Here is a 19,066-nt window from a genome sequence, read left to right as displayed (position 1 = left end):
GCAGAAGCTGTGGGCCAAATGCTGCTGGCACCTTACCATCTTAGTGGTCCAGAGACTTTGCTATTCTATTGCAGTCACTTTCCCCTAGGGAGTCTCATCAGGGCAATCCCAAAAGGTAACCTGAGAGGTAGACATTCTATTGGCCAGACATCTCCCTTTCTGATGATTTCTGCTGTCCTTGAATCGTATTTATGAGCCTCAACCATCTCTTCTCTTACTTCAGAGTAGTGCATTCACTGGCCTGATTTACTGTCCTGGACCTTCCTCTCCTGGCTTGCACACACCTTAGGTTCAAGCTATAATTCTTGAAAAAAAGAAGAATAAAAGTCACATAAAGTTGGCCTGATTTAACTTGTAGCTTTATACACTAATAAAGTGTATCTGAATTAAACATAATAAAAATAGGCTATTTAATATTTGGTAAAGTACATAGCACAGTCCCAAAGCATCCTAGAGGTCACCTGTTGCTTACAGAGCACAAGTAACACATGGAAAGTCAAAGATAGTCTTGCTTGTCCAACTCAACCTCTTCACTCCATTTTAATTTATATTTAATGAAGGATCTTTCCAGAACCACAGGCTCACCAAGGATAACAAAACTATTCTGTTTTACAAAATTATTCAGCTTACCCAGAGGAAATACAGTGGTATCTGTGGACATTATTTCTATCTTCCAGCCACCCAATATTAAGCCCCTGGGTCAGCCTATACAAAACGTGTTATTCAAGATAGGGCCTTTTACTCCATATGAGGTTTAATGAGAAAGTCGATTTATCAGACATGTAATTTTCAGAAATTCCTATTCCATTATTACAATGAATATACAATTTTAAATGTTGCTTATGCCTGGTATTCTATTCAATCAAACGCTGAGAAGAGTTTAGAGAAAATTTTAGCCTAAAACCATGTCAGCAAAAGTATCTTTTTTTTTTTTTTTTTCCTGATAAAGAGTTTGCAGCCTTGAGAATAATTCCTTTCCCAAACACAGTAGGAGACATGGAAAGAGTCAGGGGCAGATCTCTTATAAGCCCCAGGGGAAACTTAGGGCAAAAGAGACGGAAGCCTGGGTGCAAAGTGACAAAGACAGCACAAATGTGTTAATGATGCAGAAGTCACTGCAGGCTTTGAATGGTGCTGACACATCAAAGGGCACTGTTTGCCACAAAGAGGAAGATCATTTCTGGATAGGGACAAAACCATTTGGGAGAATACAGCCGAAGCCCTTGATTCACTAGTTAATTGTGCACACAGGCTGCTGTGTTCTGCCGCCCAGAGGTCATGAACCTGAACATGCTTCATCCCACCTTCTGGACAAACAGGCAAATAACCCCAATCCAGGCTGTCCTCAGGGACTTTGTCAAGAAAGGGACTTCATACATGAGAAACAAAAATTCCCATCAAAACCCATTAAGTAAAAAGAATTCTTTGAGAAATAAATACTTAAGATAGTTGTCTCATTCAACTTTTCATTTCTTATCTATAGAACACCAGAAGCCTACATTGAGCTTTAAGTTAAAGGAGCCACAAGAAAACTAGAACTCGTTTTCCACATTTTAAATAATTCTATAATAAAGACAAGAAAACTGTAATAGAACATGAGGGGCTTGGGGGGGGGCAGCAATTTGTTATTTTTACTTTATTCCTTCTGCTCTTTTATACATTCCAAATTCATTACATACGAATATATAGCTATAGAGATATAGCTATATAAGAACATGTATTAGGATGTATATAAGAACTATATATATATATAATGAAAATAATAACTGTTTTTCTTATTGTGACAGAACACCCTATACAAGTATAACATTTTCTAGACAAATATTCCACTACTCAAAATGAATCATTTTCTGAGCTTAGGTACTCAAGGTTTGATTTTAATTTAGGAGACAATAGAAAGAAAAACTCAAGAGACTATGTAGGTAAGGCAGTTTTATTGAGTTCATTTAATTTCCCATTAGTAATGAAACTTTTAATCACATAAGTTAGTGGTTTTTGTGTTTATTTTCACTAAGGTTGGCATATGGGAGATACTTGGTGATTTTATAATTATTTGTATGTATTGATCCAAAGCCCTCAGGAATCTTAACAGAACCTGATCGGACAGACTTAAGAAGAGTTATTACGATCCTTCTTAAAAAAGAAAGAAAAAAAAAAGCCAAACTGGCATCTTCACAAATTCATGTAACCCAAATTTAGCAGCCTAGCGAATTCATGCTGTGTAGCTGCACAGTCACTGTTAAAAACAGTTTCATTTCTACCCTGATTCCCAAACCTACACCTGACCTCCCTCCTTTCAGCAGGTGCCTTGCCATTTTTATTCAAGGAGCAAAGGTTGTTTGTAACTTGAACTTTCTCAACTGTTTACCCTCTCAACCCCAGCTCAGTCTCTTGGTTTTTCTTGCCTGTTGGAGAGAAAGGATGTGTCCAGCATTCCCACAAGGGTCCTCAGACTCCTCCTCTGTCCTCTCCTCAGAAACTTCCATTCAGTGGACATCCTATTGCTTAGATTTCAATCTCTCCATCTTTACTGATGCTTCCTTTCCAATTAAAAACTGAAAGGTGACCATAAAAAATGAAACCTTAAAAACTCTAGGAAAAAAAAAAAAACACTAGTTAAAATGCTTACCTATAGATGGCATCGGCTATAACTACAAACATGATGAAATAAACCTCTACTTTCTATGTTAGAGGACAGGTAGGTACTTATGTTTTGAGGACTTAGAAGGTTCATATTCTAACAAACCATCTAATTCTTTGAAGGCCCAACCTCAGTGTCACAGAAGCTCAGCAGTCCCACTGTGTGAGCAAAGGCCAAGGAATGGTACCCTTGTTTATGCAACATACAGTGTCAATGGTTAAGCAGTCCCTACCTGGTAACTTTTACATTAGATTGTTTTCTAGAGATGCCTTTTCACATTATGTGCAAAATTAAGTCTTCTTCAGAGAAAGGGCTTATCCTTGGACACTTTGGTATCTTTCTCCAAGATAGCACTGTTTTAGCTCTTCCATCCAAATAAAGGTAGACTCTGCTCATCTTGAAAGTCATTGTTAGGGGCACCTGGGTGGCTCAGTCAGTTGAGCATCTGACTTTGGCTCAGGTCGTGATCTTGTAATGTTGAGTTTGAGCCCTGCATTGGACGCTGTGCTGACAGTTCAGAGCCTGAAGCCTGCTTAAGATTCTGTGTCTCCCTCTTTCTCTGCCCCTCCCCCACTCACACTCTGTCTCTCTCTCTCAGAAATAAACATTTTAAAAACTATTTTTAAAAAGTCATTGTTATGACTCAGAGAGACTGAAACATTAGTATACATTTTTCTAAGGCTCTAGGAAGCATTACATCTCACCAAAGATTAAAATAACCTTTTACTACAAGTGGAGTCTGGAAAAGGAATAAAATGTAATTCATATATTCATCAATACTTATTGAGGGACTCCTATATAGGCACTGTATCGGGTGCCTAGATAGACACAGGTGGCTCCAAAGTTAAGCCTGATATGGACTCTGCCCTCAAGGAATTCACATGGTGCTGGGTGACAAGACACAAACATGTAAACAATTATGGTACAAGATAGATAATGATTCATGCTGTGAGGTCAAGACATCTAAGATTTCATAGGAGGAAGTGACCAGCCTTAAAAATGTGTGCATCAGCAATATCCTTACTTCATTTTGAATCCCAAAACCCTAGTGCAAATCTTTCTGTGGAGATCATCTGAATGTAATAAAAATCACTATTGAAGAATCTCTAATAGAAATTATTTGAATTATGGCACCTTTCTGGTACTGGAGGGGCGGCCAAGATTCAATAATATCTGTCCACAAGGCTACCTAAAGTCCTGAGGATGTGGTTTTCCAGATTCTTCTAGATGGGGCTGTCAGGCTACCCAGGGCAGGGTAGTAATTGCCATGCATTTATGGGACACTGCAGCTTTAAAAGCATGTTTCCATCCATTATCTGTTAATTATTATCCCTGATGACAGTCTGGCACCATGTAAAGGGCAGCCAGGACACCAGGGTTCTAATTCTGCTCAGTTCTCTCTGATGCAAAACGAGAAGTCTGGTCATTTGTTTGTCTCCAAGGTTCCATGTGTAGCTAGGCGGGTAGGGCAAATTTTATCATCATTTTATAGACAGGGAAACTTAAGCCAGTAGAGCTCAAGGGATCTGCCCAAGGTCCCAGGTAATAATTGATAACCAATTCTTGAGATTAGACCTCAGACCTGGAGACAAAGTATTTTCTACTATATCATGCTCTACTATATCATATCTGTGGGCAAGAGGACAAAGAGAGGCCCACATAGCATTTAATCTATGTATTTAAGTTATAAATCAAGATAATGAACTGTTAACAAAATGTAATCTCTGCTCTCACCCTGACAAACACTTCTTTACAGGGACCTGGATGGCCAGGTGTGACTCATGAATTCCCAAACTCTTCCAAGGAAGAGGCCCCCTTCCCGCACCCGGTAGGGGCCCAAAGTGCCTGGGAGCACACACCTCAGCCCCCAGGTCCAAGCACTATACACACCCAAACAAAGAGCCATTCCTGGACACAAGACAGAGTTCAAAGGCCCAAACAAATCCTGGAGGAGGGTTTGGTACTATTTGGCCAGGGGATTCCAGAATTCTGACTCCCTGGAGCATGGTCTAGAAGAGGGTTCAAGCTCCTTGACCCCGTGGAAGGGGGCATTACCAGAGAACCACAGGGCTGTGGGCAGAGGTCCCTCTTGCTTGGGTGTACAAGACAGTCTGATCACACTACCTGAAGATTAAACCTAAGAAAGTGTAAACTCCGAGATCTTTCTTGTGAGAAGGTCGTATGGCCTAGTAGTTACAAACCAAGTTCTGCAGCTGCACACCTGGGTTGGGATCCTAGCTTGGCCACTCACGAGCTGTGACATCGCAGTCAAGTTACTGAACATCCTAGGACCTCGGTGTCCTTACCTTTACAATAGACACCATATTAATTAATATGTAGAGTATACGAGACCTGTAAAACCTCTGGCAGACGTTAAATGTTGGGTACATGTTGCGGGGCGGGGGGCGGGGGGGGGTTCTCTTCAGCTGCATTAGGTGAATGTGCCTCTGAGAGTTTTTTCTGGAGAATTACATAAGCATAGTTACATCCAGGCTCTCCGATAATCAAGGTTAAACCGTGCTCTCCACTAAACAGTGGGGGCCAGGGGCAGAGCGGGCACCACCCACCCCACCCCAACGCTTCAGCTGCCGCCCACGTCCCGCCGGATCCGGAGGCAGGGGACTTCATGCAGCAGACGCTGCACGTTGTGAGCTACAGCCAAGGAGCTCCGGTAACGTTAACTCGAAAACGTGGCCATGAGTCACTGCGAGACTAAGGAACTGAAACCAAACCTTAGCACACAGCCTGCTTCGTCCGTCTGATGCGCAGGGTTACACCACTGGGAAGTGGCATCGGGTTTAAAAAAAAAAAAAAAAAAGCAGGGCACGGAGCAGGGGTTGACGCAGCTCAGCCCCCTCCTACCCGCTTCACTTTGGCGCTCACGCAAACTTCGCTGAGTCTTCTGACAGGTCTTGACATCTCTCCTCCGCGAGCAAAGAGGGAGACTGAGAGCAAGTCGAGACATCTCCCGCGCACCTCCCGTGAGTGCGAGCCCAGCCAGATTTACAGACCGCCCGCCCAAAACGAAGATGTTTTATAAGGGCAAGCCCGGGCATTGCCCCACCCCTCCCGGTGACACCAACTCAAAGAAGCCCATTTCCACACCTAGTCCCCCCACTTCCCTGCCTGCAAAACACTTGCAAACTTTGCCTTTGCTTGTGGACCAAGAACTGTAACCAGACCTTTCTCCTCCCTTAAGGGACGGTCGTGACTGGACATCGAGAAGTCAGACTCTCTCGAAAACACCAACAAAGAACTATATTTAGCTCTGAGCTCTCCGCCTAAATTCCTCTTATTTTTTCACTCGGAGCTTCAAAACGACTAGGTTGGGGAAGTGGGAGGAAGAGGGCGGAGGAGCAGCAGAGAAAGAACAGCTGTGCCTCCGCCTCTCAACTCAATCTCTATAAATAACCAATCACCAGCCTAGACTACTTTTTAGCCAATGAAGCAACCCAAACTGGTAAAACCTTGGCGGCAGCCAATGGAGGAACAGCTAGGGGTGTGAGATTTGCGCCCCGGAACCAATGGGTCCCGAGTCTCGGAGAGGTAATTTGAGCTGGAGTGTGGGTGTGCGGTGCAAAAGCTTCCTATTTCTAAGCCCGAAAACCTGTTCTGCCCACTGAGCATGCCCTGACTAGCTTCGGGCGCCGCCACTTTTGGGATCGGGTTTCGGTCCGACCTCCGGGTTTCCGCCCCAGCCGAGTGGCAACGTGGGTGGGACCCGCCAAGTCCCAGCCCGCTAGGGCTCCGGTCGCGAGAGGCGTATCCTTTCCCTGTTGGGACAGCATTTCCAGCCTAGAGTTCCCGTTTTCTTTGTCCGGGAGATGAAGCGCAAGGAGGAGTGGCCAGAGGAAGGCCGAGTAGTGCTTCAGAGGCGAAGGATTTAGGACAAGCTGTGCCTTGGTGGAGGAAAACGCTCCGCCCTTCACTCTCCTACCCAAATGCCCTTTGGCTTTCCGGCCCTGAGACGCACAGCCTCTGGGGCCTCAGAGAGCGCAGTCCATGAGCTTTTGATAACGGGAGTGGGCAAGAGCACAGCGCACCCCATTCCCGAGGCGCCCCACCGCGCCCACACGCCTCTCGCGCCGCCCTTATGCACCCCTAGCCTCCCACACTTTCGTCTTCTCACCTGAGCCTTCCCAGCACCTCACCCCGCATCACCTACACACTCCCACACATCTCTCAGCCAGCTCCTGGACCGGAGCCTCGCCGTCCGCTCCGGCAGACTCAAATCGCTAGCCCCACCCACAACTCCGCCTCCGCCGGGCCCGCAGGAAAACCCGGAGAGGCGGATCCGGCTGGCGCGGCCGCCGGCGCACTGGGCATGCTCGCCGGGGCGGGGAGGGCCGGGCTGCGCGCGGCGAGTAGGAAGCCCTCGCCCCGCGGAGGCTGCGGGAGAGAGCGCGATGGGCCGCGGCGGTGGGTGCACGCTCTACGGGGACTCATGCCACGCGCGTCCCGGCCCGGCGCGCAATTAGCAGCCACCTCCGCAGCCCGCCGCCACCGCCTCTTGGCCCTCCCGGGCGGCCGCGGCGAGGAACTGCAACCATCGCCTCGCACGGGCTGCCGGCATTGTCCTCCCGGTCCGCCGCCAAGGCTGCCGCTGCCGCCGCGGGCTGCTGCGGGGCCCCGGACCCGCGCCCCAGGGACGCGCCGCCGCCTTCGCCGGCCGGCTCTCGGCCCCCCGTTTGGTGAATTCTGAGCCTGGCGCTCCCAAGCCACGCTCTCGTAGCTTTTTCCTGCAGAGCCGAGGAAGAGGAGAAGTCCGGCAGCCGAGCCCAGCCTTTCCCCCGCGCGCAGCCCCGACGGGGCCGCGGCAGGCGCGGCGAGAGCGCCGACGGAGCCATGAGAGAGTACAAAGTGGTGGTGCTGGGCTCGGGCGGCGTGGGCAAGTCCGCGCTCACCGTGCAGTTCGTGACGGGCTCCTTCATCGAGAAGTACGACCCCACCATCGAGGATTTCTACCGCAAGGAGATTGAGGTGGACTCGTCGCCGTCGGTGCTGGAGATCCTGGACACGGCGGGCACGGAGCAGTTCGCGTCCATGCGGGACCTGTACATCAAGAACGGCCAGGGCTTCATCCTCGTCTACAGCCTCGTCAACCAGCAGAGCTTCCAGGACATCAAGCCCATGCGGGACCAGATCATCCGCGTGAAGCGGTACGAGCGTGTGCCCATGATCCTAGTGGGCAACAAGGTGGACCTGGAGGGCGAGCGAGAGGTCTCGTACGGCGAGGGCAAGGCCCTGGCCGAGGAGTGGAGCTGCCCCTTCATGGAGACGTCGGCCAAAAACAAAGCCTCTGTGGACGAGCTGTTCGCCGAGATCGTGCGGCAGATGAACTACGCGGCGCAGCCCAACGGCGACGAGGGCTGCTGCTCGGCCTGCGTGATCCTCTGAGGCGCCCGCGGCTGCCGCGCGCCGGCCGCGCTCTGCGCACAAAAGCCAAACGCACCCGACTCTAAATGTGATTCCTCTTCTTGCTTTGAGATTGGAGACGACTTTGCATTGGCCGGGGTGTCCCGGGAGCCCGGCTGGCCTCTACGGCCGGCGTCCCCTGCCTCCGCCCTGTGTCCGAAGGGGTGTCCCGTCCTCACCATCCGAGACCCGGTGGAAATGTGGCTCTTGGCAGCATGTACGTTTCTCATTGATTTTGGTTGACGCATATTTCCCCCGTTTAAATAGCCGTTAGGGCTCTGTGTTATTGGCAGCTTGACACCGGCAAGCGAAAGTTTCAGCCTGGAAAAAAAATGGGGTGGGGAGGAAGAGGACGGGGAGAAGGTGGAAAGGGAGGGGGGATTTTTTTTTTTTTTTTTTTTCTTCCAACAGCCCTTTTCTAGTTCCAAGTTTTAAATACATGGAAGGAAGTCCGGGAGAACCAAATGAAGGAGCAGGAGGAAGGGAAGAAACTTTTGTTTTTTTTCCTTGTTTTCCAGGAGTAGCTGGAAATTAAGATCGGGTTCCTTTTCTGCCAGCTTGGAAGGGCAACCCTGTGACTGATTGTGATTCTAAGGATGTCTATGCAAAGTTGGATTCTTGTTACGGTGTATCCAATCTGAAGTATGCACATCTGAACTGGGACTGTAAACACTGATGCCAATACAGTGTGGGGTGCCAGAAAGTGTCTGCTGATATTTGTGGAAAAAAAAAATCTATTTTGTTTACCTACTGTATCAAAGGGGAGTCTGGGGGAGAACGGTAGTATTTTTTTTTTTAATCAGCTGTGAAAAAAAATGTTACAGATCTGCACATTTTTTGTGTGTACTATTGTGTGTGTGTGTGTGTGTGTGTGTGTGTGTGTGTGTGTGTTTAAGTTTAGCCTTTTGTTCTTTTTGGTTGGCAGTGACAGGTTTTGATGACTAGCTCTTTAAAATACAGTACAAAGACTTCAAAAATGTGATTCAGGGCCCCCAGCACCCCTGTGTCTGCAGAGTGCCTTCAAAACTCAGCTGTTCCAGCCGGTGCCAACCTGTGAACTCCCCACCATGTCCCAGAATCTGCTATTCCCCAAACCACTTCCCAGTTTCCTTTCTGTAATCTTCCTGAAGGAGCCAGGACAATAGGGCCTGTTGTTTGGTGAATTTTAGTATTTCCAGACTTTAAAATGTAATTTCCATGTCTTGCAATGTTTTTTTTTTTTTTCCTTTTTTTTTTTTTGTTTTAATTTTGCTTCATTTTGTTCAAATGTTCAGGTATTTAGCTCCCCTTTTATATTATTTTTAAAAAAATTTTTTTGGTTATCTGTTCTAGAGTGTTCCTCCAGAAGCAAAGAGCAAAATTTACTGTTGTGATGTACCAAGAAAATTCCAAGTAATTGTAATTTTTAATTCCAGACACGGCGTTTAATCATTGTCTCTTCGTTTTAAGACTTTTAATACAAATGTCATTTCTAAAGAAACAAACCCAAAACTATTGTTTGTGTTTTTGTGTTTCACATTCAGTGATTTAATAGAGGATCGTGGCCGAGGTGGATAGGGGCAGGTGCATGATGTCCTCCCCCCACCCCAACCCCACGGAAGTATCTCAGTGACAAGTTGGGTGACATTATTCCCAACTCCTTAAATATGGAAAAAATGATAAAGGTCTAGGAAGCCCTGGGGGTATGGCCATTACCATTTACTATAATATAAGCAGGATATTGCGTCTGTTCTGCTGACATGGTGCAGTTTACCTCACTACGGTAGGGAAGGGGAGAAACCGGCTGCTAATACTGCCTTAGATTTGGTGAAGTCACCATCCACCTGACCAGGCAGGGTAGCGCTTTTAACTTTTCTTCTCCTTTTCTTCTTTAGCACTTTTAACTTTTCTTTCCTTTTTCTCCTTTTTTCTTCTTCTTTAATGTTTTGTTTGATTACATCACATACCAAGTCAAAAACACGTTTGAGGAAGAGGACTTCCCATTCTGAAGTCGCACCCAGTAGTGTTTTCTGCAGTACATTTGTATGGGTTGTAGACAGTATCTCAACACTTAAGGTTTTGATTTGAAAATAGATCATTAGATTAAAAAAGAAGAGAAAGAAAAACTAAGACAAACCCCTTACTCATTAAACTGCAATTTGTGTACCATTTAGACCTGGTGACATCTTCTAACAGTAGGAGGCAGTGTGAGTTTCTGACTCGATTTTTGTTTTACTTAAAGGCCGCTTTACTAATATAACCTCTAAAGAATAAAAGATATAGAACTATATATCAAGAGCACATTATACATCTTTGCTGTGTGAAGTGTAGCTGAAGTCTTCTGAAGGGTCTTTTGACAGATTTATACTGTTGGGGAAGCCAAAAGAAGTTCCAGGCCACAGGCATTTATAAAGCTGTACTAACATCTTGCCTTAAAATGTGTCCTTTGACCAGGTGACCTCTCACTCACTCTTCCAGAGTGGAAGAGGAATAGAGAGTTTGCCTGTGATGGTCCTATGGCCATTTTTTTTTTTCATTCTTATGATCTCCCATAAGTTTAGAATCAGACTCAGTTGGAAGGCAGTATGTATACTGTAAATAGAAAAGGGAAACAACTCAAATTTATGTATTGCAAATATTAAGTCTCGCATTTGAGTAAATTTAGTTCTTCAGTAGGTCTAAAGTGTTGAGATTTCTGAAGACATATACCAAATACTATGTGAAGGAACTTTTTTAAAGGCATTTGGTGACTGTTTCTTTTTGTTTTGTTTTGTTTTGTTTTGTTTTGTTTTGTTTTGTTGTTTAGAAGCCTTTTGACATAAAGTGCTGCCAGCTATCTAACTAACTTAAGACACGTATATAGTCCTGAAAGGGAATATTTGAACATGGAAGTTGGGGAATGAATTAGCTTGCTGGGTGCATTAATCATCTTCACACAGGATTTAGTCACTTGCATGACTAAATTCTTTATAGGTCTAAGATGCCAGGGCAGAAGATTTTAATATGCTTTTACTGAGTACTGTAAAATAAATGCTTTTTGGATTCTCAATGAAAGCAATTTTGTGTGTGCCTGGAGCAGAAAAGTAGTAGTTCTGAGTTTTGTAGCTTCTTCCATTATTTTCTTGACAAAATCGGGAGACATTGGGGGCATTGTTTTAAAGAATATGTCGGTTTATTTGGCTACCAAGAACCCCTTGTAGTAGTATGGTGTGAAAAGATAAGAGCATTTGTTTCCATGGAAAAGTTGGGCAGCCTTGAGAGTGTTCAAGGAAATGAGGGAGCTTGCTGTGAGGCCATCACCTGCCCAAGAGAAACTGGGTGAGAAAGGAACCTTTATCTTGGAGAGCAAAAGTTAACTTTTTAAACTTGTCCCCTGCTGCTTTTTAACAGCTTTTCCTTTTGGTCCCTGTCATCCAAGCTTTATGTCATTTCAAAGTATTATTTTTGTCCTTCCTTGGTAATAGTCTTAGAAAAGTTGAAGGTATCATCAGAAGTCTAACATTGTCATGTTTGGGAGTTACGGTTCCTAAGTAAAACAATTTTCCATGTTGTTAACTGTAGAAATAGACTTCATTGAATCAGCGTTTTAGGATCAGATCACTTTGGGGTTAGAATTCTTTAAATCTGTGAGACTGTGCACTTTTAACCTTTCTGTAGGAGGGGACCCTAAAATGCTTCATTTTTTTGGCCTTTTCTGGTAGTTTCAAAAGTGTTTTCACCAACATATTAGTGTGCCTTTTGAGTTATAGTTCAGTATTCCTCCCAGTAGGATGGGAAAGTGAGAGAACACTGCTTGTAGCAGCTGGTCTTGAGAAATAGTTGCAAAATGCCTGGACCTCCACTATCACAAAGTGTGTATTCATTTTTACAATAGCTGGAATGAACCATGTACTTATAAAATAAACAAAGACTTAATTTAGAGATCACCACTGTCAGTTAATTGGGAAAACCTTGCTAATACAAATGTCCTTGTGAAAATGTAGCAAATTTTTAAATACTACTAGTAGAATGTGGTATTTTTTATTACACTATTTTACTCAGACTGCTAGGAATAATTGAGTGCATTTGATTGAACATGGTACTAGTTCCAGAAAATATATTTAATAACAATGGATTATGATGGTTTGAGAAGGCTTCAGGACTATCCATCCAGTCCAGAGGTTTTTAAACTTGACTGCATATCAGAATCACCCGGAGGTTAAAACAGGTATTGTTGGGTCTTTCTTCTAGTTTCTTATTTAGTATGTTTCAATATAATCTCATAATTTTCATTTCTAACAAGTTTCTAGGTGATGCTAATATTGCTGTTCCAGGGACCACACTTTGAAAACCAATAAACTAGTCCAAATTCCAAATGAGTGCTACATCAAGAGCCATGTAGACATTTAGGGACAGAGACCCAGGTCATACATTTTAGAGTGCTGCCTACCATAAAGTCACAGAATAATCTTGACTGAAACTTACAGCTGAAGAGGGCATAGACCATTTACACTCAGACTGTTAAACTGTGGAGTGTGGAATGGTATAACCACAATGCAGATAGAGTGTGTGACCATTTTCATGCTATTACGTAAACAGTTTGGCTGTGGTTTTCAGTGCTAACCTCAGAAGTTGACTAAAACGAGAAGGTAATAAGAATAGGGGCGTGGCCTCAGTAATCAGAATCAACTTTTCTTCCCCTCGAAAATACTGAAAAGAATTTCTTAGTATTTGTTGTCTCTTTGTTTCAAGATTAAAAACCAAGGCTTTTAACTTTCCACATATCCTAGCAAGGATTCTAAAAAGAAAAAGTGAAAGAAAAACTAGAGAATTTAAGTCTTCGTGTCGTGGTGAGCACATGCATGTGTCTGTATGCTTGTACATAAATACGTGCACTCAGTTTCTTAGATGGACTTTCCAGGAATTTGTTGGTTCATTGTCCTACAGTTGCAGTTATTCATTCTGGGACAGCATATACCATAAACTGCCATGCATCTTGTTTTCTTATGCATCCTAATCTTTTGGAACCGTGACCTGTTAATCTGGTTTGTAAATCGGAGGGGGCAGTTATTTGTAGACTTCCTTTCGTTTTAAACAGACACCTTTGAGGAAATATTTTCTCAGAATCGGAGAATAGAAAGTATGTGCTTTCTCGTCCCACTGACTAAACTCACATTTTTGAAGTAAATCATCTGACAAAATTATATGTGGCTATGTTTATCAGGGGTTTGAATATGTTTAGTTGGTTTATTTGTGGCAATGGCGCAAATGTCACAAAAACATTGCTTTTTTTAACAGAAAAAAGAAAGATGAGTGATGCCTTTAGAATACCGGTGACCAAAAAAGGCCTGAGATTATTTCTTGATTGTTAAAAATATCTTTGCAGTGGAAGTTTGTAAACATAGCTGCAACTGATTTATTCATTATTCAACAAGTATTTATTGAGCACATACCATTAGCTGTGGTGTAAGGACTAATGCTTAAATAGGAGGGAGCCAGGCAAAAGAGCAACATAGTCCTTTTATCACGGCCAGCTGTGAAAATAGCATATATTAAACAATAGGAGTATATGCAAAAGTTCAGCTCCACATGCCATCAATTATAATATAATACTGTGAGTCTGTCTGGCAGGCAAGAGAATAGGCAAATTTGTTGAGAATTGGAACTTTCCTTTAAAGGATATATGGATATTGCAAATAAAAATGAATCCCATGAGGTTTGAGTAACTAATAGTTGTTTTGTTGCATGTGGAACTCTGTAATTTTGTGCATCGTTTCCAACTTCCGTTTTGAGGTTAGCTAAATTTGAACATTTAGAAATAGGAGATCAGTTTGCTTCCATATTTTCATGTCAAAGGGAAGAAAGAAAAATGGAACAAAAGACATGAGATTCGTTGTTACTGTTTGTCAAAAAAAAAAAAAATGAGCACACAAAAACAGAAAATACAATTGAAATTATTTTCTTTACAGAAAGAAGAAATTGTTGGCACACAGTCTTTTGGTGTTCTTCATGAGAAGAAGATTCAGGGTAGGGTATCTCTTTTGTAGGAGATAATCTAAAAATGTGTGCCAAAGAATTAAGCTGATGCTTTAAGTTTGCTAAGCGTATAGTGATTTTCTACAAAAGCTCTTGTTCTCACGTCTTTGGTACTTATTGGAAGAAGGCAATCAACTCTGAGAAGGAAGTGTTGGGCAACAAGCTGTAAGAGGTGACAATAATAGCAATTATTGTAAAATCATATAAATTGAAGGGAGTTGTAACAATTAACCTCCTGCAGTTTGCAAGATGATTTCTAGTGACTGTTTTATGTAGACTATCTCCTGAATTAACAAGATACTTTTTCAAATGTGGAAATTTAGAGAATTACAGAGAGCAGAATAGTTCATCTGAAGGTACTTCACTGCGTATTTTTTTAATCTGATTATAGGACCACTTACGAGATGCAAATTTATTACTTATAGTTTTATAGCTAAAGCAAAGGTCTTAATATTTTACATCTGACCATTTGTAAAAAGTTTCAAAATTTGGTTTTAGTCATGAACTCAGAATATTTTAATGTTCCTTAATATTATACATTTTAATATAATATTTTTAAACATTCTCTTCAAAGACTAACCTTATATTGAATTATATCTCATTCAAGAAAAGAGCCTCCAAGGAAATCTGTACTAGCATAATTCTATATGAACATACATGTCAACAAAATCTGTTTTAAAATATATTTTAGACAGTTTTTCATTCTACATCCATTATAAGCGGGTAAGGGAACTGCAGAAGTATATTTCTAAGTTTGATTTCAACATCATCTATCCTCTAGTAGAAAAAGGCTTGAGTTTGGAGTTCTTTACTCTGAATTTGGCTATCTTAGCTTTACTTCATCATAGTACTTGCTGTTTTTCTTTGTGTATACCATTCCATTCATCCACATGTGATTCGTGCAAATGGTTTTCTCTGTCACAAATGTAATCTGTATTAATTGATATAAAAAAATCTAAGAACTGATTACCTAATGACTATATAAATGTGTTTTCTGTGTAATAGTGTAAAGAGAGAAGTCTTTTTCACACTATGTAGTCCAGACTGAAACAGATCCAACTAGTTAGAAAAAACTGCCCACTAAACAGACATTACCTTCAGGTTTGAGTATAGAACCTGTGTTTCGTTTTAAAAACTAATGAAGGAAGTTTTTTTAAAAATGCACTCAGTCATGGGAATGCTCATTTTAAAGTACTTGGGACTGCCTAAAAATATTTCCAGACTATCTCTTCTTTGTCACTGTTGGGCAGAGGTCAAAAGATGAGAACCCAAATGCATTCTCTTATTTAAAGGGAATCTTTTACCTTGAAAGGCAGGGACAACAATAAACAAAAGCCTAACCCAAAGAACAAGACTTTTTCCTACATTTTTGTATAAACCAGCACTTATTTTATTATTGAGGAAGCATAAATAGTGGGAAGGGTGATAAAATATTTTCCTCAGTCGTTTTGGTAGCCTTCAGCAGGTGGTTTGGTACCCTTGACGTTAAGGCAGGAGAGTGTGATGGCGCTGAGAGGGGAATCAACCGCAGGGCAGGCTGATATGGAAGTGTTCCACATCACACCCGCACTCCTGCCTGCCTCCAGTACAGAGCATTTCCTCCTGTTCAAATTTGTGATTCATTGTGACTCAGGATTTAGTGAGGCTTAGTTCTGCTACTAGCCAAGGGTGAAGAAGTCTATGGGATGGCGTGGTAATGCTACTGTAATAAATTTGACTCTAACTCAGGGTTTCTCAACCTCAGGACCATTAACGCTTTGGGCTCGATAACTCTTTCTGTGGAGGGCTGCTGTCCTGTGCATGTTAGAATGTTTAGCAGCATCCCGGCCTCTACCCACTAGATGCCAGTATAACCCCCGCAACCCAGCTGTGACAATCAAAAATAATCTGCAAACATTGCCAAATCATTCGTTGGGGCCAGGGGCATAAAAGCCCCTGGTTGAGAACCATTGCTCTGGACTTGTCCACGTAAAAATGGAGGAGGCAGGCATAAATCAGAGGAGAGAAAGGTTGGACCTATAGTAAACTTAGAAGACTTTCCTTACTCCAAGAAACTATTGTGAAATCCAAGATTAAAAAAAAAGGGGGGGGGGAATAATCACTTTGATCAGCTCATTAAACCCATATGAAAGAGACAAACACAGTATTCAGGGATTAAGATTTATTGGGCATTTTACTTACCTGGAAGGAAGGTTTGCTCTGGATGGGGTGATAAACTTGGATGGTCAGAGAGCACCTCAGGGCATGCTGACAACTAAGTAGAGGAACCTGGATGTATAGGAGGAATCCTGAAAGGGAGATCAAGGGCAACAGTGTTTTAGTTTTGTTTGGGGTCCCTTAAACCTCCATCAGGAGACATCTGGGAGGTTTTCAGCCTTACTCAGCTTCCTCCACTTCACCTCACAATCTCTTCCCTGTTTATCCAGGCCCCTATTCAACATCTGGACTCCTCACTTTGGGGGAGAAAGGATGTGTTTTATGCATCCTGTCCCTCTTTATTTTGCCTTATTATTCCTCCCTCCCCCCCTCCCTTTCCTTCCTTCCTTTTTCTTAGCTACCTTCAGAATAAATGACCGTGTGTCCAGGGTGGACTCCTGCTGGTTAACTGCACACACCTACTTGTGTCCAAACCCCTTAGCCGGGCTGTCAGGAAGGAGACAGCAAAGGCAGTGGTGATTGCTTTGTAATGAAGTGCCTCTGGAATCTGGAGTCTCAAGCCAGCACATATGCTTTGGCTGCCAAACTCTGAAACACAGCGTTAAGTATCCTGTCAGCAAGTTCATTAATGTGGAATTAACTCACTGACCACGGATATTTGATTAACTCTGAACCAGACATGGTTGTTTTCGTTCTTAAGTTTTAAATGAAATAGGTATTTTCAAACCTGTGCAATATACCCCTAAAAACTTTAAGCAGCCAGCCAATTAGACACCCTACCTGGTGGGACAACTGTGATTCTCCATTTCATAGCGGACACACTTGGAAACCTAACATTCCTAGTAAGTAGGAGACATAACAGTTTTGTCACTGAGCGAGAACAATCTCCAAGCCCATCAAAAGGCTCCAAGCAGCCAGAAGGGGCTCTGTAAGAAAGGTAGGCAGTAAATGAAATAATTCTGTACAATAAAGTACTGTTTGGTGAGAGTGGATGAGTGATTTGGATGCTTTACAAACTTGCTTCCCAAATTTAGGAATAATCTTGTATTAGAACAAATGGTGTTAACAGAAATCCTTCATTCTCTGTAGTATCTTTGTATTAAGTTGAAAATGGAAACATCAGATTTAATTGGCAATGTGATCACAATTTAGATAGAGAGAACAGATTTGGTTTATCTAAATTTCCTGTTTTTCTTATACTTGGTTTTCCTCTTTTATAATCATCTGTGCTGCTCTGCAACATTTTTTTTTTTCTTATCTCTAGCTTTTATTGGCTTTGGGGAGTGTTATGTTTTCTGTCTAATTAAAAAGTTTATAATGATAGAAATATTCAGTTATGAATCATTATAGCCAGTAGCCAAGAAAATATATGTGTTCATAAATTTAAACACATAAATTAATTGTATAGGATCTTTTTGCAATGTCATTATTTGTGTTTACCTTTTATAGCTTAGAATGATTTTCCAATGTGATGCTTTCCATGGAAAGGAAATTCTCCCTTTTCTTTGATTAATTACCATTTGACTACAGTTTGAAAAAAAAAGGTAGTAATTATTAAAGTACTATCATGAAGGCTCTCTAGTTTACATTTTGTAGCAAATTACTAACAACTTTTCTTTTTAACCTTTTCCTCAAAGAAGTATCATTTATGAATAGAAAAAAAAGCATGAATGGAATTACCCAAAAGTCATACAGTAGTTGTTTGGATTTATCATGGCGGTGGTGGTTTTGGCAAAATATTTGCCCTCTTAATTACAAGTAACATAATTGATTTGTACTAGCCTATAGGGAAGCATCAAAAATGCATGCACAGTGGGACTATAGTGCCATTTTGCTGTTAACAATTTTGGATGCTGTATAGAGTAATAGCACACTAGAAATAAATAAACAAAATGTTGGCTTCCTAGAAAGTATTTCTGTTTAGTCATTTTAAAATGCAATTTAAAAACTCTATGATGAAAAATTTTCAGCATGATATCATAGTGCTAAACAGTGAGAAATGCCAGTTTTTACATTACAAAAATTTTCCGACCATCCAAATTCTTTTTTTTCCCTTACTTCCCAAGTGTGGCTCATTCTGACTATTAAACACACAGTCTTTCATTTGCCAGAGAATCTGAACAGATTTTGTTGTCTGCAATTAATTCCAAATGTCGTTTAAAGTATTACATACCCAGAACCTGATTTTTACATTTCTACTATCAGCATACAAACTTTGTATAGAGTCTGGCTTCACTAAGCAGTAGGACATTCTATCAAAATAATCAAATAAGGAATATAGTAGAGAGAGTGAGTGAATTTTATGATTATTGTCCATACCAGTGCCACTGAAATTTCATTTCCTTATTCAATTTGTGAAACAGGTATTTTCTTGGCTATTCTTTATATGCATTTTAGAACAAAAATAAACTATCTGTAAGCTTGCTATTTTAAAAATTGATCTTTCAGAGTATTTTTCTCTTGGTATTATTCTTTAAAATATAGTTGACCTGATTAGAGCTAAAGCTTTTGCCCAAAATACTAAATCATAGTTCCTATAGCAACCATAATTTACTCTCTTATATAACTCCCTGATTCATGCCATGGTTAATATATGCAATATAACTCTAATTAACTTTCATCTTTCTTTAGATTAAGTGTGTGGTTTCCAGAAATAGAAGGTGGAGGAAGGTGGAGATTGATGCTGTGTTTGTAGAATCTGCAGATTGAGAACAGGAAGATTGCTAAGTAATAGAAGGAGGATTTACTTAGGATTTCAACCATAATATTTTACATTTTGAATCGTGAAAAGAAATTATATTAAAATGCACATTTAAATTCATGATGTGTAGTGCGCATGAATGAAGTTTCTTAACTGAT

At 41.8% G+C, this 19,066-nt stretch overlaps 2 protein-coding genes across 2 annotated transcripts in view; one reads left to right on the top strand and one right to left on the bottom strand.

Moving 5' to 3' along the window:
- LOC122229327 (translation initiation factor IF-2-like) overlaps positions 1-7,488 on the bottom strand; it is a 58,576-nt gene extending 51,088 nt beyond the window's left edge. The window contains exons 1-2 of the mRNA XM_042954373.1: positions 7,425-7,488; positions 6,771-7,380 (exon numbers count right to left, since the gene is read on the bottom strand). Of these exons, the coding sequence (XP_042810307.1) occupies positions 6,869-7,380; positions 7,425-7,488 (576 nt within the window). The 3' untranslated portion in view covers positions 6,771-6,868. The remainder of the gene's footprint in view (positions 1-6,770; positions 7,381-7,424) is intronic.
- Positions 7,332-16,278, top strand: RAP2B (RAP2B, member of RAS oncogene family). The gene has a single exon (XM_042955307.1). It carries the CDS (start codon positions 7,487-7,489, stop codon positions 8,036-8,038), a length of 552 nt encoding a protein of 183 aa, XP_042811241.1. The 5' UTR covers positions 7,332-7,486; the 3' UTR covers positions 8,039-16,278.
- The last annotated feature ends 2,788 nt before the right edge of the window (positions 16,279-19,066 follow it).

This window comes from Panthera leo, chromosome C2 (assembly GCF_018350215.1).
Source record: "Panthera leo isolate Ple1 chromosome C2, P.leo_Ple1_pat1.1, whole genome shotgun sequence".
NCBI lineage: Eukaryota > Metazoa > Chordata > Mammalia > Carnivora > Felidae > Panthera > Panthera leo.
Note: the sequence above shows the minus strand (reverse complement) of the source record. Positions and strands in the feature narration are given on the sequence as shown.

Coding starts and splice junctions, on each gene's coding strand:
- RAP2B (XM_042955307.1), top strand. CDS start 7,487: ATGAGAGAGTACAAAGTGGTGGTGCTGGGCTCGGGCGGCGTGGGCAAG.